General features: G+C 45.5%; 1 protein-coding gene across 1 annotated transcript in view; it reads right to left on the minus strand.

Moving 5' to 3' along the window:
- Window positions 1-23,838, minus strand: part of PTPRN2 (protein tyrosine phosphatase receptor type N2) — a 684,054-nt gene that overhangs the window by 253,234 nt on the left and 406,982 nt on the right. The window contains 1 exon segment of the mRNA XM_068550211.1: window positions 165-229. Within this exon segment, the coding sequence (XP_068406312.1) occupies window positions 165-229 (65 nt within the window).

Here is a 23,838-nt window from a genome sequence, read left to right on the forward strand (position 1 = left end):
AGCCTGGCACAGCACATCAGCACTTCCGCCGACGGAACGGGAGGACTCACCCGGCCCAGACGCCGGGGCCCCCCTACCACAGCCCCCCGCCTGGCGCCGACCGACCTCTGCCCCCGGCCCGAGCGCGCCAGGCCGCCCGGACCACACGGCCCGCAGCTACTCACCGAGCCGACTCCGGTCTGAAGAACTCTCAGTCCAGACATTCTTTCCAGTTGGTCCTTGTTGTCAGCTGTTAGGGGAAATTAAGAAGTAAGCGGTCAGCTTTGAGAGGCAAGCGTTCTCCAGACACCCTGAGCGTCTCCCTCTGCAGACACCTCCATAGTCACGGCCAGAGCGCCATTTGAACGGGTGCTGTGGACAAGCCTGGGGCGGAAACCGGGGCAGGGGGCTCCCCACCGAGGGGCCAGCAGAGGTAGGGCCAGGACGTGAGTCCCTCCAGCTTTGCCCACAGAACGTCCATAGGAAATTCACAGCATCCTTGTGAAGACTGCTTGAGAAATGGTGGGCAGACTTGCTTTGCAAACTGTAGAGCCTTACTTTCGAACGATATGATGGTTACAAGTATATAATCACTGGGAACTGGGTTCCATTCACAAGCATTCCGCGTTCACAAGACAGACTCGCTAGCAGGCAAGACTGAACTGCGCCTCCGTTCCGTGAGTCCTGGGAGCTGCTGTACCCCTCTTACTCCTGCCCCAGGAGAACATCCTATAATAACTTGCCTCCACCACAATCAACCCTCATCCTAGTTTGCTCCTGACTTAGAGTGAGGAAGACTCCCTGAGAATGAATTACCCTCCGTGTCAGACCAAGCGGATTGAGCCCTGGAAACAATTAGCAGCCGGAGAGGAAGCCCAGTTAATCCCGATGCCAGCGCGGCAAAGCCGCGGTCCCCACCTCTTGGAGAGGAAGTGTGTCACAAAGCAATTGACCTTGGCTTACGATTCTGTAGAAGTATTCTTTCGGATAAAGCCCCTGTCATTTTGGAAATTAAAACCAGAAAAAATAGATTTTATTGCAAACCCTAAGAAGGAAGAGTGCATTGCAACTGTGATTAATGCAGAACGAGATAGCAAGAAAATAGCAATTACTTTCACCTCTTATTGTAAAACACCTACGTTAGTCTTGGGTAATGAAATTATATCTTTCAGAGGGATACAAACCAGATCCTGCTATGGCCTGCCTCCCCCGCCTCTGGGGCTCTCTCATCATCTGGTAGAAAGTTTTCCTTTGAACAAACCAACGTTATTTCTTACATTTAGGTAATTATGCATGCACCGGGTGGGGGCGGGGGGGCAGACACAAACCTGGGGTTAGAGCACCAGCACTTTAAGAGCCTCTAAGCTGGGGGGTGCAGAGGGGCAGGAAGGGGGCAGTGGCCCAAACGTAAACCTTGAATGGAGGAGAATATTCTTAAGAGATAGAGTATAAAGCAATTGATTTTCACGTTCCCCTGTGAACAAAGGAGGCATTTTGCTGAATGACAGGCTCCTTGGGGATAATAGTGAGTCTTCAATAGGCTGAGGAACACAAAGCACAAAGTAAAGATGGAAATTAAAAGTACTCCACTATTGCTGCTGAGAAGTGACAGGCATTCCAGGCTCAGGAATGAACAAACCAGCCGGGCAGTAAGATGCAGATGACCCAGTCCAGGGGTCAGCAAACCTGCTGGGAAGGCCAGGTGGAGACACCTGAGGCTCGGCCGCCATGGGTCCCCAGTGGGCGGGCAGTGTGACGGCTGCGGGGACGGGCCTGAGGGATGAGGGATAGGTCCTGGCTGTGTCCTGCACAAGCCCGTGGAGCCCCGAGGCGACTGTGGGCCTTGCTCGCTGCCCGAAGACCCGCCCCCACGCCCCCCGACGCTGTGCAGAAGGTTCTGTGCCTGGGCCCTGCCCCCGTGGCACACGTGGTGCGGAGTCAGTCTCAGCACAGCTGCCCTGTGTCCCCCAAGCCCCACTGCCACCGGCCAGTCCAGGGTCCGGGCTGGCTCCTCGCCCCAGGCCCTGGCAGCTGCTTCCCTGCCAGACACGCCCCCGACCTCTGCCCTCTGTGAACACAGCTCCGGGCCCCCGAGTGGGGTGCGGAGGGGGAGGGGAGCCGCAGCGCGCGGCAGTGGTGAAATGTACAGGCGACTGGCTGGGTATCGAGGCCTTTTGTCTTTAACGTAAGTAACTGCAAGTGTGTAAAACTTTATTTTTCATGATGGCTGTGTTTAATAACCGGCTCAAAAAATTCCTGAAAAAGTAAAAACGAGCTCCAGTAACCGGTCCAGCTGGCTCCAGCCCCATACGTACAGTACTTTGTTTCTACCCAAAGTCTAGGTCTTAACATGTCACGTTTCCTCGATTCTAAAATGCGTGTTTCCCCGCATCTGAACACGTCTGCGGTCGGGCTGTTCCAGCCACCATCGTGGGAATGGGGCCCACTATTGACCGACCTCAGCTCATGGCCTCAGAGGCTGCAGAGGAAAGACACGCGTCCTCGTTTCTACCAGAAAATTTCCCACAGGCACCTCCGACAAAGCAGAAACTTCTAGAAGGGGCATCAGCTGCTTGGAAGGTCACCCCGGAGCCTACCTGAGCAACGGTCCTGATGGCGGCATCATCCTCGGAAAACCATGGGCGTCGCCTTGGAAAGTGATGTCATTTCACTCTCATGGTGACCCGTCCCCAAGTGCAGCCACTGCGGACCCTCCGGGCTGACCGCCTCTCAGGGTCCACGTCCTGCCTGAGGGTCCAGCCAGGGAGCCCAGGGACCCAGACTCGTGCTGACAAGGGGTCGCGTCCATTAAGGGTTTGTCACTGAGAAATGACACGACACTCCAGGGAATTGTCCCTGAGAAACGAAAACCCTGGGATGGATGGGACGGACATGCTGGAGGTGCGTCCTGCGGGCAGTCGGAGCGTCCGGGATCCACTGGAAAGCGGCCCGGACGTGACCTCGTCCCTCCAGCATCAGCACGAGGGATCACTGTCTTCCCGGTCGTTCCATTAACCGTTACGGAAGTCCCAGGAGCGTCACCTGTTCCGCAGGTGTGATGGATCAGGCGGGGCAGGGGGCCCATCACTGTCACCTGAGTCAGGACGCCACGTCTGTCCCTGTTCTCTTTCGATTTGCAATGTCTGCTCCATCCTTCGATCCTATTATGTTCCTCACATGACGCAGGGTGTTAACCACCCCTCCCCAAAGTGAACCTCCTCCAAATAACCGCACGCGTGGGCACTCACGGGCACACACACAGGGGCACACACACACAACCAGGGCAGACCCAGGAGCGGTACCCTGCGGGGAGGACCAGTCACCATTGTTCAGCTTTACATTAACCCACAGGTTCTGTTCTGTAGCAGCTGTTGTTCAGCAAGTGGTGAATCTGCCCCCAAAACCCCACTTTGTCCACGTTTCCTTGTATTTTCCGAGGACTGCATGAGCCTTCGGCATCTCGCTGAGGCTGTCCCCACCAGGGGCCTCTCACGGAGGACACGAGGACCCTCTGCCGTGATGCTCATGGGAGCCTCCTGAGGCCGCGGCACCTCCTAACAACTCGAGCCAGAATCGTGACTCGTGCCACCTTTGTGTCCAACTCTGAGTCCACCCCCAGCCCACCTCCATCCTCATCCAGAGAGCGACAGGGCCCCGAGGAGCTGCCTGGAGCTGGGGTCCTCCGAGAACCCACCCAGGGCCCCCATCTTCCTGCTCTCAGCCGAGAAACCCCCGCAGAGATGGCTGATGCGGTTTCCAATCACACCTGCAAGTCCCCTTGGCGTCTGGAACATGCGCGTCCGTGGGACTTCAACCCACTTCTCGTGGTTTCGTGCTCTCTTGCGAACTTCTCAGTCTTGGGCATCAAGTCCTTGTCAACAAAGCCTGTCTCGCTCTTTTTAATTTTTTCGTTCTTTGAAATTTCTCATTGGTGGGGATGGTAGCCAAACAGAGACACTGTAATGGTGCCTTTTTTCCAGCATGTGTGAAAGGTACACAATTTATCTTAAGCACAGCCCTTTTGGGTTTTTTTGGTTTGTTTATCTATATTTATTTATTTTAGCTCAAACTGACCTAAAAGAGCAACAAGCCCAGTAGTCTTGAGCACATTTTGTAACTCTCGGGCCATTCCGGAATCTTCCCCAGCAGCATTGGTACACGTTCATCATTGTGTATATTTCCTCTGAGACTTCCCTGCACAGCTGCATGGACTTCCTCTCACCCATCCCTTCTGCTCAGTGGGACCGGATCTCAGACGTTCGTATGTGGTATCCCTCACCCAGATGTACGCCGTGAGCTCCGTCAGGCAGTCAGACTTGGTTCGCGGGCACCAGCCCCCGTGCTCCCCTCCCGGCCGGCAACCACTCCTTCTCTCTGGAAACACGTTTAACTGCAGCATCTCCCTCTCCACCGAGGCGGGGAACTCACTGCCACTTTTTCAGGCTTTGCTGAGGCCTTTGAGGGGAGAAGAAAAGCTTTGCTGGGGCTACATGTTCTGTCGGATGTCGGCTCCGAGCTATTTTCATGACCAAATGCAGACTCCGAGCTGGTGGGTGTGAGCCACCAGCAGGCCAGGACTAACAGACCCCTGGAGGAGCTGCTTGAATAAAGGCGAGAACAATGCACAAAGCCCATTCTTATCTTCACGGGAGACAAAAAGGGTTTCCAAACACAAAAAGAAGTCCTTTAAAATTAAATTCACTAGATGAAGGATATGCAAATTACCTGGAGAAGCAGAACCCTACAATGTTCTCAAAATTCTGCAATAGCCTATTTAATTAGTATTTTAATTTATCAGAATAATTCTTTGCACTTGACAATTTATGCAGCATTCCATATAATTTAAACACGTAGCTACGGTGGAATAATTTTGCCTCTTTCTTTATCCTCGTGATTTTAACCTGAAAGGGTGTGCAGAAGTCTCTTCTGTGATCTAAATTGCTGCAGGGACAACTTAATGGCCGTGGCCCATTAGAAAGCAAGAGGGCGGGGAGCAGGGTGCAGGAGGTGGGCGGACACCAGGGGGCTGGGGTCCTTAGGGAGAGGGTGGAGCCGGCTTCTGGCAGAGCCAAGAGCACTGCTCCTGGGGGTACCCATCTGCATCCCCTGCGTATTTCCACCCTAAGAGACATGCATCCGTTCTGCACCTGGTCCCACCCAGAGGCGTCTGCGGACGTGGACAGTCTAGACCGTTCGGGGGCCACTGACCGGACCCACTGTCCCCCACGCCCTGGGATCAGCCTTATTGAAATCGCACAGCCTCCGGTCACCAGCCCGGGAAGTGACTCGACCCTCCCGTAGAGACTCCCACTGCTCGGAACCTGTCGGGCTGAACTCAGTCCTGGGAAGGGGAGCAGGCTTGAGAGAAGGTTGACCCCGACGCTCCAGGTGCCTGGCCCACTCGTCGGCGCTCTGGGCAATCTCGCTCGCACCTCCCCTTTTTTCTCTCGGGGCCAAGGGGGTGTTTCAGAGCAGGGGGCCACGTGAGCAGCGGTCCTCCCAGGACCAGAGGTGAGCTGCCCGACACCTGCCCGAGGACAGGTGGAAGGTACCGGGCCGAGCCCCCGCTTAGGGCTTGGCTGCACTGAGGCACACACCCCAGGGGCCCTGGCAGCTTGTCCCCTGCAGACCCGCAGGGTGAGGGGACGGGGCCCCAGCAGGACCCGAGCGGAGGTGCTGACCCCGTCATCGACAGGGCCACCCTGGCTGAGCTGCACACCCTTGTGCCCTCTGGGCAACACGCTGCTGCCACCTAACGCCGCGAGGGTTTTGAGCTGAGGAGGGGCCGGGGAGGGTCTGAACGGCAGGGCAGGAAGGAGTGCAGGGCGGGGGACGGGGGGGAGAGGAGACACAAATGAATTAACTTGTCAAACCTGCCTCTCAGCCAGAAAGCAAAGGGTTTGTGCCTGAAGAGGCCCCGTTTCCCAGCGGGGCTGCATGCCCAACTCTCGAGTTTCCCTGCATCTCGGTTTGCTGTTCTGCAAGTTTTCACGGACCGTCGCAGTACCTGCAGCGGCGGAAAAGCATTTTGCAACTGGAATGACACCTGTTAGTTACCAGTTTTCCTGTATGTCAGTCTGGATGGAACGCCACAAATTATGCTCCTGGTTCATCACGTTGGCAACTAGATGCATACTGAAGCTAAACTGCACGCACTTTATTTTTATAAAAATAACTACAATTTGATTACATTTTCAAAAAAATAGAATAAAAAATTCAGCTTTATTTAAATACTTTAGATTTAAAGCTTTGCTGTTTATTAATTATATTTTGTTTTATAATGATAATAGTTCATTTTGAATTTTTTAAAAAAATGCCTTTTTGAAGGCATATAAATTTAATTTGAAATTTCATATGTATTTTATATTTCTGATGAAAACACTTCCACATTTCATACATTGTGTACAATTTACAGCTGGATCATTTGTGTCTAAATGCATAGATTTTATGAAAATGTTCTTTAAACAATATTATCAGTGATTTTGTGAAACAAAGGGAAGAAAATACATTTATAAATAAATGCGCTATAATTTAGGGATTGTGTATGCTTTAACTCATTACCCACCCAAGCTCTGCTAACTCATTAAGACAACACCCAAACATGGAAGATAATAATTCAATCCAGCTGTCTTTTATATTTGGCTGATTTTCAGAAAGAAAACCCATAGCTTTATGCATATTTAAACATTTCTTCACTATGAATATATATTTTCCAAATATAAAGGTAGAATGTCAACAGCTCGTTAGTCTGATGCAGACTTTTCACTATTAGAAACCCAGTGCGGGGCCTTGGTTTGTGCTCGGCCTGGGTCCCCGGCACTGGGGCAGCTGATTCCCAGCAGGCAGCCCAGTGGCCCCGTGACAGTGCGAGTTGGTCACATCATCCTCTCCTGGGGGCACCCCTCACTCACGGTCAAGTCTCAGGTTCTTGCCACAGGTGCAAGGTCTTCACGCTCAGGTGGCGCTGCCCTGCTGGCACCTCCGACCACCCCCATGCTGCTCCTTCCGGCCTGAGCATTCCCAGGGGCAGGGAGGTGCGCTCCTGCCTCAGGGCCTTTGCACTTGCCGTTTGCTCCCTGGGTGCCTGGGTCCACATGACTCGCCTCCTCCACGTCTTGGTTTAAAGTCACCTTATTTCCACCCAGTATCAAATCGCCCCTCACCCGTGTGGTCCTCCCCTCCCCGCCCAGCTTTACTTTTCCCCAGAGCCATTATCCCCAGCCAATAGCATGTGCGCTTACTTATCTGCTTTCCTGCCTAGAACGTAGCTCAACAGACAGGACATTCCCGTGAGGCAGGGTGGGCGCAGGCTTAGGACAGCGTCAGCACACAGGAGGCGCTCGGGGTCTATTTACCGAGGGAACCGGGACGTGATGCGTAGAACGAACAAGCCAACTCAGGCCCTACTGGTGTTTTCTGCCCCGTTACTCTTACCATGACCGTGAATCACCAGGTTATCACACATGTGTGTGTGTGTTGCGGGGAGCTTTCCCACACCCACAGTTCCAGTTTTTGAATAAAGCGTCGACCCAGAAAAGTCCGAGGGTGCCTATGGACAGAGCACCCTCACGACGGAGGGGCTCCCCCCGCCCCGCCCTGAGCCCTGAGCTCTGGCTCAAGCTTGCACGCGGCGCAGACGACCTCAGGCTCCTCGGCTCAGGCTTCCCGCTTCCCACGCGGCACCCACTGCCCGAGTGTGACGCAGACCACGCGGGACTGGCCGTCCAGACCCGGCGGAGCGGCCGCAGGAGGGCGCTTGGTGGCTCTTGTGATCGCAGCCCCGCCCGTGACAGCGCGGCCCCGGGAGGTGTCCTCTGTCCATCACTTTACGTTGAGTCACCTACAGTAGCGTGCTGCCACGATATTTGGGGATTTGATTTTGCTAAGTGTCAGAAAGAATTAAAATAATCCCGGAGCATAACTGCTTCCCTGACGCTAATATACCAGAACCAGAGACAGCGATTAAGGCTTCGTTCCCAGGGAGGGAAGGAGGAGGGTGGGGGGGAAGTTCCAGCAGCTTCCTCTGCACCTTCTGTCTGGTCTCCAAAGGGGGTGGAGCTGGCCGTCCCCAAAGAGCCTGCATCACTGTGTCCCTGTGCCCGCGGTGAGGCCTGGCACCGGAGACGGGCCTCCAGGCACCTCCCCATCAGGGGCCGCAGCGCCCTCTGGCTTCCTAAAAGGGTTTCTGTTTTGAGGAGACGCCACCTGACACATTCACAGGATGCAACAGGGCTCGTTTCCACATCACCCAAGGCTCCCCCGTGCTGAGAGAGAAAAGAGCAACATTGTTGATAAAGAGATAAAATAAATGCGTATTGGTTTATGTCCGCATGAAATACCCCCCATGTTTAAATGTGTGTCACAGGTTCCTGGAACGCATCTCCCTTGCCGACTCATGGGGACGTTCTCTTGACTGTGAGAAATATTGTTTTGTTAATTTGTAATTCAAAAATATCAATATTTTATATCGGTATTTAATTAAAGATTAGACATTTTATAAAATATATATTGGTTATAAAGAATAATAAGACAGCAAACGCCCCGTCACCCACCCTCTGCCAAAGAAATGCAGCGTTTCAATTGCACCTGATACTCGGAGCATTCATCATGGCCCTACTTAGTCCTCCCCATCAGACGCAGTAAGTCCTCTGAATTCTGGGGTGACGGTTTCCTTTTCCGCAGACTTTCTCTCACACATGGGCACAGTGTTTGCTTTTGCTGGGTCTGAATTTGATGAGATGAAACATGTCAAACAGGTCCTCCTCCAACTTGCATCTCGTGCTGACCCTGGCGTTTCTGAGGCCCGACTGGGTCTTGCGTTGGCTGTGGTTTGTGTGTTTTCACCGCTCTCTGGCTGCATCAATACATTCCGCATATCCTAACTGACTTTTCCAGTCAGTTGTCCAATCAAGGGGACCACGGGCCTGCTTCTTCTTCACCTGCCGCTCAAATGGTGTGGCCGTGAGCATCCCTGCCCATCTCCAGGCAGGTGGAGAGAATGCTCTCTAGTAGAATCGCTAGGACACAGAGTCCCAAGGTGATTTCACCAATTTACACGCCTGCCATCAGCTCACAAGCGTTCCTCCTGCTCCAGGTCCTCACCAGTTTGTAGATACACATTTTTGCCCATTTGGTAGCTGTTACATTGTATCTCCTGGCGCTTTCACTGTGTGTGTCTTCCATTCCTGATCAGGTTGATCACCTTGTGTGTTTGTTCACCATTCATGCTTCCTCTTATATGAAATATCTGTGGTGTTTTTTGCCCATTTTTCTGTTGGGCTGTTTGTCTTTTTCTTATTGCTTTGTAGGGGGTCTTGAGACATTCTGCACACGAATACTTGGTCAGTTAACATGTGTTACTACCTTATCTCAGTTTGTGATTTGGCATATTTCACATTTCCTAATTTTAATACAGTCTAATTTATCATTTTCTTTAAGGTTTGCACTTCGGGTATCTTGTTTAAAAACTTCTCCTCTACCCCAAGATCATAAAGATATCATTGTATATTTTCTTCTAAAAGATTTAAGATTTGCCCTTCACAGGTGAGTCCTACCTCTGGGAGCTGATTTTGTGGATGAGGAGTGGTTATTTTCTAAGCAGACACCTAGTTTTTGCCACACAATTTACAGAGAAGGCCCTTCTTCCCTCCAGTCTGCAATGCCGACTCCATCTGCAATCAATTCCACAGGAGGGCCCACTTCCGGGCCTCCTGGGCTCGGGGTCCCCCAGTCTCTGTGTGCCCAGACCTGCCCCATCTCACACGCCCCAGTACCTGGTACCTGCTGCATCACAGCACGGCAGCCTCTCACTCTGCTTTCCTGCAGGGGTGCCCTGCCAGTTCTGGCTCTTTGCACTTTCTAATACACTTCAGAATCAGCCTGTCAAGTTTCCAGATAAATATAAAAAATAAAACACAATAAAAAAATAAATCTTCTGAGATTTTTGTTAAAATTGTATTGAATCTGGAGGTTTGGGAGAATTAACATCATTATTCTCAACCTGTGAGCAGGTAAATCTTCCCAGGTGTTACGGCCTTCTTTCACATCTTTCGATAAAGTTTCATAATTTTCTCTGTAAAGGTCTTGCATATAAAAATATTTATTCCTGGTACCTTTTTTTCATTCTATGCTAAACAATTATCATTTTAAAAACTATATTTTCTAACTTTTTAAAGTATAGAAATCCAATTGATTTTTGCACACGATTTCATATATAGCAACCCTCAACTACCTGACTAATTTATCTAGATTTTCCTTTGTGTTTCTGAGTAAATAACGAGATTGCCTGTAAAAAGTAATGGGTTTGTTTCCTCCTTTCTAACCCCACCTTCTCTTTCTTTTTCCTGCTTTACCGCAAGTTGACGGGACCCTCCCGTAGAACACTTCATAAACGTAGTGGATGCACACATCTTTGTCTGATTTCCGGTGCTAAAGGGGATATTTTCAATGTTTCACTATCAAGTATGATATTTCTGTAGGATTTTAAAATCAAGTTAACAAACTCATCCTACTTTACTAAGCATTTTTTTATGAATGAATGCTAACTTTTAGCAAATGTTTTTATCGACATCTACTCAGATAACCACATGATTTTTCTTCTTTAATCTATGCATGTGGTAGATTACATTCATTATCTTTCTAATATTGGACCTTACATTGTTCATGATGTATTTTTAAAATAAATTGTTAGATTTAATTCCTTGTATTTGGTTTAGTTTGTGTATCTGTGTTTTTGAAGGAAATTCATCTCTAATTTCTCTTCCTTGCACTGTCATTGTCGAGTTTGGTATCAGGGTTATCCTAACTCATGAGTTGAGGAGCCTGGGGTGTTTTGTGTAAGACTGGGTTTATCTGAATGTGTAGAAGGAACGTGTACTTATAAAATATGTGGGCCTGGCGTTTTCTTCACGGGAAGACATTTACCTATAAATTCAATTTCTTCTTTGGTTATAGGACTATTAAAGTTTTCTATTTCTTCATTTTGGTCATGTTATCTAAATTTTCAAATAAACTATCACAACACTGTTCACCCTCTTGCTATCCTTTTATACACTAAAGCATCTTTATTTACATTCCACTTTTAACTCCCAATATAGTTTTTGCTTTCTCTCTCTTTTATCTTGACCATTTATGATAGAGACTTTTCAATTTTATCAGTTTTTTCCAAGAAGAAATATTTTGCTTTGCTTATCCTCTCTGTTTTATGTTTGTTCTCTATTTCAGTCAGTTCTCCTTTTATCTTTTTTATTTCCTTCCTTCCACTTTACTTGGGTTTATGCCATTGTTCTTTTTCAAACTCTTAAATTAAAAACTTAATTTAAGTCTTGTTTCTTTTCTAATATGAACAGTTGAAGCAATAAATTTATCTCAAGTTTCTGCTTTTAAAGCAAACTCCCAAGTATTAAAATATACTTCAGGGTATTAAAATATACTTCAGTATTTCTATTATCCATTATTATTGATTATATTTTTTAAATTTCCATTTTGATATATATTCTCTCCCTCTGTATATATATATATATATATATATATATATATATATATATATGTATCTTTTTGTGTTCTTTTACCTATGTCTCAAAAAGAACATATACCTATATATTATTTTCCAGTCTGTAAATCTCTGTTTTTTACTAGAACTTTTGTTCACTTACATTTATTGTGATTTCTGACATATTTGAATTTATTTCTAGCATCCTCTGTTGTCGTTATGTTTGAAAGTTATATTCTCTATTTCTATTTTTCAGTGGTTTCCCAGAAACTATATTACCCACAGGTAGCAAACGCTCATGTTAGTAAAGATCTATGCTCTCTTCCTAAACATTACAAACACCCTAAGTGATCTCAGTTTAAATACTATTGCTTTCACAATCACTATTTCAATCCTCCCTTGTTTTGGCCTCACAAAACATTATTATTTCAAACAGTATACTTTGTTTAGCTGCATTCCCACATTTACTGTTTCCTTTGCTCATTAGTCCTTCTGCACTCAAGGTCTTCCTTATGGGGTTATTTTCTTTTGCTTATAGTAAATCTTTTAGAATTAACTTAAATGAGAACCTCTTGGTGACAAACTTTTTTTTTTTTTAATAAAGTATCATTGTTCAACCTTTTTTTCTGTTAAGCCCTCATTTTTGAAAGATGCTATCTCTTGGTACAATTCCAGGTGGACAACAATTTCCCTTTAGTAAGAGGAAGACACTACTCTCCTGTCATGTTTCGTTTTGGCTGCTGAGAAATCAGCCATGAATCAAATTCTCGTTCCTTCCCGCATCACTTGTCTTTCTCCTCCGCTGCTGTTCAGATCCTCTCTTTTGTCTTGGGTGTCCTGCAGTGTCACTGTTATGAACCTACGTGTGGAATTGTTTTCACTCTAATAGACTTCCTGAATCTGAGGACTGGTGTCTTCCATCAGTGACAGGCTTTTTCAGTCATTGTATCTTCAAACATTGCAGCTTGACCACTTTCTGCTTTCTTCTGGAACTCCTAATAAGTGTATAAAAGATTTTCTTCCTTTGTGTTCTAGGAATACTTACCTTTTTTCGTTTCATATTTTCCATTTCTTTCTCTCTCTCTAGGCTGCATCCTGGATAATTTATTCAGTTCTATCTTTTAGTTCACTAATTCCCTCTTCAACTAGATTTAATCTGTCATTAAACTCACCTCCTGAGTTTAAAATGTCTATAATTGTATCTTTCATTTAAAAAATTCTATTCTTTTAAAAAGTATTTTTGGTCATTTTTAAGACAAAAATGGTCATTTTTAATATGACATTTTTAGGTCATATTTTTCCTCTCTCTTGTATTCCACTAAACAGACCATGATTCTTGAATTCACGTTCCGTGTCTACTAGTCAGTGTCTGAGGTCTCATTCTGTCCGTGCTTTCAGGTGACCTTTCTCATGGTGCCTTGTTCTCCAGCATGTTCTGAAATTCCTATTTCTCGGGATTTTAACTGTGGGAATCCTTTGAGGACAGAGAAAACGGAGGATTCCTTCAGAGGATCTGCATTCCCTTCTTCCAGGCTTCCGGAATCCCTGCCGACTTGGGACCAGTTTAAACTGCATTGTGTGCTTGGGGTTTGGGGCCACCAGGAGCTGTGCAGGTGGACGGCACACTCCTGTGGGGCTGCGAGTGCCCAGTGCCAGCCCCATACCCGGTGACAGCTCGGGAAACAGGCAGTTCCCATCCTCAGGGTCCAACGGGGCAGTCAGGGGTTGCTGTCACCCCCCGTGGTTTGGAGGCAGTCCTGGCTGCTCGTGGCGGGTCCTCACCGGCCTCGCTGTGTTACTCCCACCCTGGGTCTTCCTCCTGTCCTCCACAGTCTATGGGGTCATGAATGCTAAAGTTCAAGTTCACCTGGTTTGGAAACTACCCTCAAGATAAAGGTCCACATTACTCTCCCTTACGTCCCAGGCTCCTGCTTTCACTTAATTGGGATCTCTAAGGATTTCAATGTTGCCAGATACCTAATATGTTTTAAATTGTCTCTTTTTATCTTCATATTCCGGCACTTTTGCTTGTTTTCTGAATGAGGATCCGCCCCAGTATCTAGTTCTCTCAGTGCACTGGTGAAGCAGGGAAGCCCCAGCCATCCTCTGGGAAGTCCCCACCCCATCCTCGACTGCTCCAGGCTTAAGTGAGTTTGAGCAAAACCTCGGGGAGTGATACATATGAGGTGCATAAGACATCAGATGATCAGCAATTTTCGGTACCTGTATGTAAACGTGGGTATAAAATCGTCAGATTATTCAACGTTCGTGTGTAATCTGCTTTAGGAACTCCTGCTTGGAGTGGGAGACAGAGCGTCAGTAACCCCTCCTCTTGGTGTGGCCAGAGTCTGGTCGAGGTCCCTCCACCCACAACTGGCAGGGTCCTGCAGACTCTGCGTCCGACGCCTCGGCCCCGGGGAGCAGCCTGGGGCTGAGACACACCCCAGAGCGCCCCGGCTCACAGACAGGTGGACGCGCGCTTCCTCCCCGAGGCCCTCGGTGTAGCTGTAGGCGCTACAGGCAGGCGTCCGGACTCCAGGCCATCTTCCGCTTCAGGACGCCTGGGATCAGGAAGAAGTGCGCGTTCCAACGCCACAAACGGCTCCCCTCCCGTCATCTTTGGTTCATAAGCAGAGATGCGTGGATGGTCCCAAAGCGGCTGTGAGAGGAGCAGGAAGGACACACCAGGTGCTGCCCCATCTGCATCCGGAGAGCGGCGTGGTACCCCGTCCTTGGAGCCCTCGCTCGGCACCAGAGCGCGACGCCCCGCGCACCCCTGGGCCGCACATCCTGCCCACTCGTGGGGTGCCTGCAGCGGGGAGTGGCCTCACCACTCTGCCTTCCAAACCTGCCCCTTCTCTCTTTATTGCCCGTGTGAAGCGAAGCACTGAACTCGTCCAGCCTCAAATGCAGAAATGCACGTCTGAGATCCATCCTCCCTTGGAAACAGAGGCCGATGTGTCAGACCCCCGTGCGCGGTCCCCAGAAAGGTCCTTCAGGCCTTGTCTTCCAGCCCTGAGTAAAGATAGGAGGCTTTTATCTGCCCGGTGTCCTGTGAAGTCTCCCGAGAGTGGGCTGGGCTTCGGTGAGGACAGAGCTTCACCGCAACGTGACAACAATGACAAGCTGGTAAAAGCTCTGTCAGCTTCAATTTCCAACTCATTTTTCAAATTATTTTAATTAGATATTGTTTCAATCTCACTTATATTAATTTAATATCTGATATCAACATTTCAGTTTTCAATTTGTTCAAATGATTTTTTCCAGTCTGCCTGGTTGCCTGGAGGAATTTAAAATACAGTGTCTATCTTCAGCAATTTTCCATGCGTGGATCCTGGCAAACTGCTACTTCGATAAAAGTGACAGGGGAGGGAGGGACCCTGGTGCTTAGGAGAGATGGAAATTTGTCTTCTTATCGTTTATCTCTAGACATTAAAGTAAGCAGGTAGAGCAAGGGCTAGGAGCTCATAATAATAAGATTTTCCACCAATTTCACTGTGTAATTGGCTTTCCTGAAGCAAATTTCAGTGAAATCTGACAAAGCTGTTTTTATTAAAAGGTAGCTTAAACAGCCACATTCCTCATCAACACATTTTCTGATGATTCTCAGCCATAAGGCCTTCAACCTGCCCCTACAAAAACCTTCTTCCAGATACACCGTTGCAGTTTTAGGTTCTGAGTTTTCTTATACTTTTTTTTTTTTTTGAGCTATTAGCACAGACACTGGTAAAGGCATGCTTTTGATAAGGTGAGCATGAAGTTAGTTAATCAGGCCTCCATGTTATAAAATATGGGTGTCAGATGTCCTCAATGCCCTCTTAAGGGGAGATAATTAGTTTAATTCCTGAAGTTGGTAATTAGAAATACGCAGATCCCAATTGTTTCTGAAAAGTCTGAAGAACATAAAATAGTGAATATCATCTCCAACTCACTTGAGAACAATATAAAACTAACACAATCTACACAGCAGAAGACAAACAATAAAAGAAACAGGAAGGAAGCATAGAAAGTGGAAAGCATAAAACAAACAAGATGATAAATAAAAATATATATCATTATGACAATACATGTAAATAGGTTAAATTATACTAGTAGGACAAATTCTCTCACTCAGGCCAAACTATATGTTATCTACAGAAAACACATCTATAACACAGCAGTTCAGAAAGATGAAAAATTGAAAGGGTAGGAAAACAGGAGGCACATATAAACAGAAATGAAGGAGTGGTCATGGCATTAACATCAAGATAATGTACAATTTTTTTTTTTTTTTAGTGAAATAAATAAGGTAACTGTATATTAATGTTAAAACAAATCCGGGGAGACCTTCAAAATGGCGGAGTTGTAAGACGTGGAGATCGCCTTCCTCCCCACAAATACATCAAAAATACACCTACACGTGGAACAACGCCTACAGAACACCTACTGAATGCTGGCAGAGGACCTCAGACTTCCCAAAAGGCAAGACATTCCCCATGTACCTGGGTAGGGCAAAAGAAAAAACAGAGACAAAAGAATAGGGATGGGACCTGCCCCTCTGGGAGGGAGCTGTGAAGGAGGAAAGGTTTCCACACACCAGGAGCTGCCTTCACTGGCAGAGATGGGGGGTGGCAGGGGGGAAGCTTCGGAGCCACAAGGAGAGCGCAGCCACAGGGGTGCGGAGGGCAAAGCGGAGAGAGTCCCGCACGGAGGCTCGGCGCCGACCAGCACTCACCAGCCCGAGAGGCTTGTCTGCTCCCCCGCCGGGACGGGTCGGGGCTGGGAGCTGAGGCTCGGGCTTTGGAGGTCAGATCCCAGGGAGAGGACTGGGGTTGGCGGCGTGAACACAGCCTGAAGGGGGCTAGTGCGCCACAGCTAGCCGGGAGGGAGTCTGGGAAAAAGCCTGGACCTGCCTAAGAGGCAAGAGACCATTGTTTCGGGGTGCGCGAGGAGAGGAGATTCAGAGCGCCGCCTAAATGAGCTCCAGAGACGGGCGTGAGCCGCGGCGATCAGCGCGGACCCCAGAGACGGGCATGAGACGCCAAGGCTGCTGCTGCCGCCACCAAGAAGCCTGTGTGCGAGCCCAGGTCACTCTCCACACCGCCCCTCCCGGGAGCCTGTGCAGCCCGCCACCACCAGGGTCCTGTGATCCGGGGACAACTTCCCCAGGAGGACACACGGCGTGCCCCGGGCTGGTGCAACGTCACGCTGGCCTCTGCCACCGCAGGCTCGCCCTGCATCCGTACCCTTCCCTCCCCGTGGCCTGAGTGAGCCAGAGCCCCCAAAGCAGCTGCTCCTTTAACCCCGTCCTGTCTCAGCAAAGAACAGACGCCCTCAGGCGACCTACACGCAGAGGCGGAGCCAAATCCAAAGCTGAACCCCGGGAGCTGTGCGAACAAAGAAGAGAAAGGGAAATCTCTCCCAGCAGCCTCAGGAGCAGCAGATTAAAGCTCCACAATCAACTTGATGTGCCTGCATCTGTGGAATACCTGAACAGACAACGAATCATCCCAAAATTGAGGCGGTGGACTCTGGGAGCAACTGTAGACTTGGGGTTTGCTTTCTGCATCTAATTTGTTTCTGGTTTTATGTTTATCTTAGTTTAGTATTTAGAGTTTACTATCATTGGTAGATTTGGTTTGGTTGCTTTCTTTTTTTTTAAATTACTTTTTTATTTTCTTATTTTAGTAATTTAAAATTTTTTTATTTTAATAACTTTATATTAGTTGTTATTTTTTCTTTCTTTTTTTCTCCCTTTTCTTGTGAGCAGTGTGGCTAATAGGGTCTTGGTGCTCTGGCCTGGTGTCAGGCCTCAGCCTCTGAGGTAGGAGAGCCGAGTTCAGGACACTGGACCACCAGAGACCTCCCGGCCCCACGTAATATCAATTGGCGAGAGCTCTCCCAGAGACCTCTGTCTAAACGCTAAGACCCAGCTCCACCCAACGGCCAGCAAGTTACAGTGCTGGACACCCCATGCCAAACAACTAGCAAGACAGGAACACAACACCACCCATTAGCAGAGAGGCTGCCTAAAATCATACTAAGTTCACAGACACCCCAAAACACACCACCGGATGCAGCCCTGCTCACCAGAAAGACAAGATCCAGCCCCGCCCACCAGGACACAGGCACGAGTCCCCTCCACCAGGAAGCCTACACAAGCCATTGAACCAACCTTACCAACTGGGGACAGACATGGAAAACTACAAAACCTGCAGCCCGTGAAAAGGAGACCCCAAACACAGTAAGTTAAGCAAAATGAGAAGACAGAGAAATATGCAGCAGATGAAGGAGCAAGGAAAAACCCACCAGACAAAACAAATGAAGAGGAAATAGGCAGTCTACCTGAAAAAGAATTCAGAGTAATGATAGTAAAGATGATCCAAAATATTGGAAATAGAATGGAGAAATTACAACAAAGGTTTAACAAAGACCTATCAGAACTAAGGAGCAAACAATGATGAACAACACAATAAATGAAATTCAAAATTCTCTAGAAGGAATCAATAGCAGAATAACTGAGGCAGAAGAATGGATAAGTGACCTGGAATATAAAATAGTGGAAATAACTGCTGCAGAGCAGAATAAAGAAAAAAGAATGAAAAGAATTGAGGACAGTCTCAGAGACCTCTGGGACAACATTAAACGCACCAACGTTCAAATTATAGGGGTCCCAGAAGAAGAAGAGGAAAAGAAAGGGTCTGAGAAAATATTTGAAGAGATTATAGTTGAAAACTTCCCTAACACGGGAAAGGAAATAGCCAATCAAGTCCAGGAAGCACAGAGAGTCCCATACAGGATAAATCCAAGGAGAAACATGCCAAGACACATAGTAATCAAACTATCAAAAATTAAATACAAAGAAAAAATACTAAAAGCAGCAAGGGAAAAGCAACAAATAACATACAAGGGAATCCCCATAAGGTTAACGGCTGATCTTTCAGCAGAAACTCTGCAGGCAAGAAGGGAGTGGCAGGACATATTTAAAGTGATGAAATGGAAAAACCAACAACCAAGATTACTCTACCCAGCAAAGATCTCATTCAGATTCGACGGAGAAATTAAAACCTTTACAGACATGAAAAAGTTAAGAGAATTCAGCACCACCAAACCAGCTTTACACCAAATGCTAAAGGAACTTCTCTAGGCAGGAAACTCAAGAAAAGGAAAAGACCTACAATAACAAACCCAAAACAATTAAGAAAATGGTAATAGGAACATACATAGCGATAATTACCTTAAATGTAAATGGATTAAATGTTCCAACCAAAAGACACAGACTGGCTGAATGGATACAAAAACAAAACCCATATATATGCTGTCTACAAGAGACCCACTTCAGACCTAGGGACACATACAGACTGAAAGTAAGGGGATGGAAAAAGATATTCCATGCAAATGGAAATCAAAAGAAAGCTGGAGTAGCAATTCTCATATCAGACAAAATACACTTTAAAATAAAGACTATCACAAGAGACAAAGAAGGACACTACATAATGATCAAGGGATCAATCCAAGAAGAAGATATAACAATTGTAAATATTTATGCACCCAACACAGGAACACCTCAATACATAAGGCAAATGCTAACAGCCATAAAAGGGGAAATCGACAGTAACACAATCATAGTAGGGGACTTTAACACCCCACTTTCACCAATGGACAGATCATCCAAAATGAAAATAAATAAGGAAACACAAGCTTTAAATGACACATTAAACAAGATGGACTTAATTGATATTTATAGGACATTCCATCTAAAAACAACAGAATACAATTTCTTCTCCAGTTCTCATGGAACATCCTCCAGGATACATCATATCTTGGGTCACAAATCAAGCCTTGGTAAATTTAAGAAAACTGAAATCGTATCAAGTATCTTTTCCGACCACAATGCTATCAGACTAGATATCAAATACAGGAAAAAAACTGTAAAAAATACAAACACATGGAGGCTAAACAATATGCTACTAAATAACCAAGAGATCACTGAAGAAATCAAAGAGAAAATCAAAAAATACCTAGAAACAAATGACAATGAAAACATGATGACCCCAAACCTATGGGATGTAGCAAAAGCAGTTCTAAGAGAGAAGTTAATAGCAATACAATCCTACCTCAAAAAACAAGAAAAATCTCCAATAAACAACCTAATCTTACACCTAAAGCAATCAGAGAAAGAAGAACAAAAAAACCCCAAACTTAGCAGAAGGAAAGAAATCATAAAGACCAGATCAGAAATAAATGAAAGGGAAATGAAGGAAACAGTAGCAAAGATCAATAAATCTAAAAGTTGGTTCTTTGAGAAGATAAACAAAATTGATAAAACATTAGCCAGACTCATCAAGAAAAAAAGGGAAAAGACTCAAATCAACAGAATTAGAAATGAAAAAGGAGAAGTAACAACTGACACTGCAGAAATACAGAGGATCATGAGAGATTACTACAAGCAACTATATGCCAGTAAAATGGACAACCTGGAAGAAATGGAGAAATTCTTAGAAAAACACCACCTTCCGAGACTGAACCAGGAAGAAATAGAAAATATAAACAGACCAATCACAAGCACTGAATTGAAACTGTGATTAAAAAATCTTCCAACAAACAAAAGCCCAGGACCAGATGGCTTCACAGGTGAATTCTCTCAAACATTTAGAGAAGAGCTAACATCTATCCTTCTCAAACTCTTCCAAAATATAGTAGAGGGAGGAACACTCCCAAACTCATTCTATGAGGCCATTGTCACCCTGATACCAAAACCAGACAAAGATGTCACAAAAAAGAAAACTGCAGGCCAATATCACTGATGAACATAGATGCAAAAATCCTCAACAAAATAGTAGCAAAAAAAATCCAACAGCACATTAAAAGGCTCATACACCATGATCAAGTGGGGTTAATCCGAGGAATGCAAGGATTCTTCAATATACGCAAATCAATCAATGTGATACATCATATTAACAAACTGAAGGATAAAAACCATATGATAATCTAAATAGATGCAGAAAAAGCTTTTGACAAAATTCAACACCCATTTATGATAAAAACTCCCCAGAAAGTGGGCATAGAGGGCACCTACCTCAACATAATAAAGGCCATATATGACAAACCCACAGCAAACATTGTTCTCAATGGGGAAAAACTGAAACCATTTCCTCTAAGATCAGGAACAAGACAAGGTTGCCCACTCTCACTGCTATTATTCAACATAGTTTTGGAAGTTTTAGCCTCAGCAATCAGAGAAGAAAAAGAAATAAAAGGAATCCAAATCGGAAAAGAAGAAGTAAAACTGCCACTGTTTGCAGAGGGAATGACAGTATATAGAGAGAATCCTAAAGATGCTACCAGAAAACTACTAGAGCTAATCAATGAATTTGGTAAAGTAGCAGGATACAAAATTAATGCACAGAAATCTCTTGCATTCCTACACACTAATGATGAAAAATCTGAAAGAGAAATTAAAGAAACACTCCCATTAGCCATTGCAACAAAAAGAATAAAATACCTAGGAATAAACCTACCTAAGGAAACAAAAGACCTGTATGCAGAAAACTATAAGACACTGATGAAAGAAATTAAAGACAACACAAACAGATGGAGAGATATACCATGCTCTTGGACTGGAAGAATCAACATTGTGAAAATGACTATACTACCCAAAGCAATCTACAGATTCAATGCAATCCTTATTAAACTACCAATGGCATTTTTCACAGAACAAGAACTAAAAATTTCACAATTTGTATGGCAACACAAAAGACCCCAAATGCCAATGCAATCTTGAGAAAGAAAAACGGAGCTGGAGGAATCAGGCTCCCTGACTCCAGACTATACTACAAAGCTACAGTCATCAAGACAGTATGGTACTGGCACAAAAATAGAAATACAGATCAATGGAGCAGGATAGAAAGCCCAGAGATAAACAGATGCACATATGGTCACCTTATCTTTGATAAAGGAGGCAAGAATATACAATGGAGTAAAGACAGCCTCTTCAATAAGTGGTGCTGGGAAAACTGGACAGCTACATGTAAAAGAATGAAATTAGAACACTCCCTAGCACCATATACAAAAATATACTCAAAATGGATTAAAGACCGAAATGTAAGGCCGGACACTATAAAAATCTTTGAGGAAAACATAGGCAGAACACTCTATGACATAAAACACAGCAAGATCGTTTTTGACCTCCCTCTTAGAGAAATGGAAATAAAAACAAAAATAAATGGGACCTAATGAAACTTAAAAGCTTTTGCACAGCAAAGGAAACCATAAACAAGATGAAAATATAACCCTCAGAATGGGAGAAAATATTTGCAAATGAAGTAACTGACAAAGGATTAACCTCCAAAATATACAAGCAGCTCATGCAGCGCAATATCAAAAAAACAAATAACCCAATCCAAAAATGGGCAGAAGACCTAAATAGACATTTCTCCAAAGAAGATACACAGATTGCCAACAATCACATGAAAGGATGTTCAACATCACTAATCATTAGAGAACTGCAAATCAAAACTACAATGAGGTATCACTTCACACCAGTCAGAATGGCCATCATCAAAAAATCTACAAACAATAAATGCCAGAGAGGGTGTGGAGAAAAGGGAAGCCTCTTGCACTGTTGGTGGGAATGTAAATTGATACAGCCACTATGGAGAACAGTATGGAGGTTCCTTAAAATATTAAAAATAGTACTACCATATGACCTCGCAATCACACTACTGGGCATATACCCTGAGAAAACCATAGTTCAAAAAGAAACATGTACCACAATGTTCATTGCAGCACTATTTACAACAGCCAGGACATGGAAGCAACCTAACTGTCCATCGACAGATGAATGGATAAAAAAGATGTGGCACATATATACAATGGAATATTACTCAGCCATAAAAAGAAATGAAATTGAGCTATTTGTAGTGAGGTGGATGGACCCAGAGTCTGTCATACAGAGTGAAGTAAGTCAGAAAGAGAAAAACAAATACCGTATGCTAACACATATATATAGACTCTAAAAAAAAAGGTTCTGAGGAACCTAGGGGCAGAACAGCAATAAAGACACAGATGAAGAGAATGGACTTGAGGACATGGGGAGGGGGAAGGGTAAGCTGAGACGAAGTGAGACAGTAGCATGGACATATATACACTACTAAATGTAAAACAGCTAGTGGGAAGCAGCTGCATTGCACAGGGAGATCAGCTCGGTGCTGTGTGACCACCTACAGGGGTGGGATAGGGAGGGTGGGAGGGATACGCAAGAGGGAGGGGATATGGGGATATATGCATACATATAGCTGATTCACTTTGTTATACAGCAGAAACTAACACAACATTGTAAAGCAATTATACTCCAATAAAGATGTTAAAAGAATAATAAAATAAAAAAAGGCAAACCCCCCACACCCAAAAAACAAACAAAAAAGAAATCCAAAATGAATGTATAGTATTCATGAACCAGCATGTGCCAAGAAATAAAACAAAACATTGAATTAATAAAGAAGAGCAGACATGCCTCTCAGGCTCGGCAGACAGAAGCCCTTGCTGACAATTTACGTCATCCTGGGAGCCGAGCCCAGCACTTTGCATGCACAACACACCCTCACAGTGGCCTCTGGGGCAGGTGCCTTCCGCTGCCCCAGGGCACTGATGAGGAAGCCTGAGGTTTACAGGGCAAGTCACGTCACACAGCTGGTAAATGACAGGCCAGATTTGAAACTAGTCTCCCTAACCCACATGGGGGACATACAGAGAGTCTTAACAACCTAATTAATAAAGATAATTCAGTAGCAATTGGTCAGACTCCATGGTCTAGAAACAACGTCATAACTGATCAGATATTGGGCCTCAGAGAAGGCCTTCACGATTTCCAAAGTGTAAAAATTATACAAATTGCATCTCTAATCATAACCTAATAAAATTAGAAATTAAGAACAACAGAAAATAAAACTCTCCAATCAGTTGGGCATTGAAAAGTACACTCTTCAATAATTCTTAGGCTAGAGAATAAATCTAAACTGTGATTACAGAATACTTGGAAAATAATGATGTGAGAACGCTATAAATCTAAACTGTGGAGGTGCCAGAGCGCCCCCATCATGGTGGGTGTGGACCACCCATGCTTTCACTGTCACATAAGAAATAATGAACACAGCAAACCAGGCATTTGAATTAAGGAGTCAAAAGTAAAATAGTTAAAACTTGAGGGAAGAAATAGAAATAAGTAATAAAAATATAAATTAATAAACCATACAAGGGAAACAGGATTGATGAATAAATCCAAGAGCTTGATTTCAGGGGGAAAAAACCCACAAAAACTCTTACTAGAAGTCTAATATGGGGAAAAATAAGATACCTCTGATCCAAAAATTACCAAAAATTAATAATGA

This window comes from Eschrichtius robustus, chromosome 8, assembly GCF_028021215.1.
Source record: "Eschrichtius robustus isolate mEscRob2 chromosome 8, mEscRob2.pri, whole genome shotgun sequence".
In the NCBI taxonomy this organism is placed as follows: Eukaryota; Metazoa; Chordata; class Mammalia; order Artiodactyla; family Eschrichtiidae; genus Eschrichtius; species Eschrichtius robustus.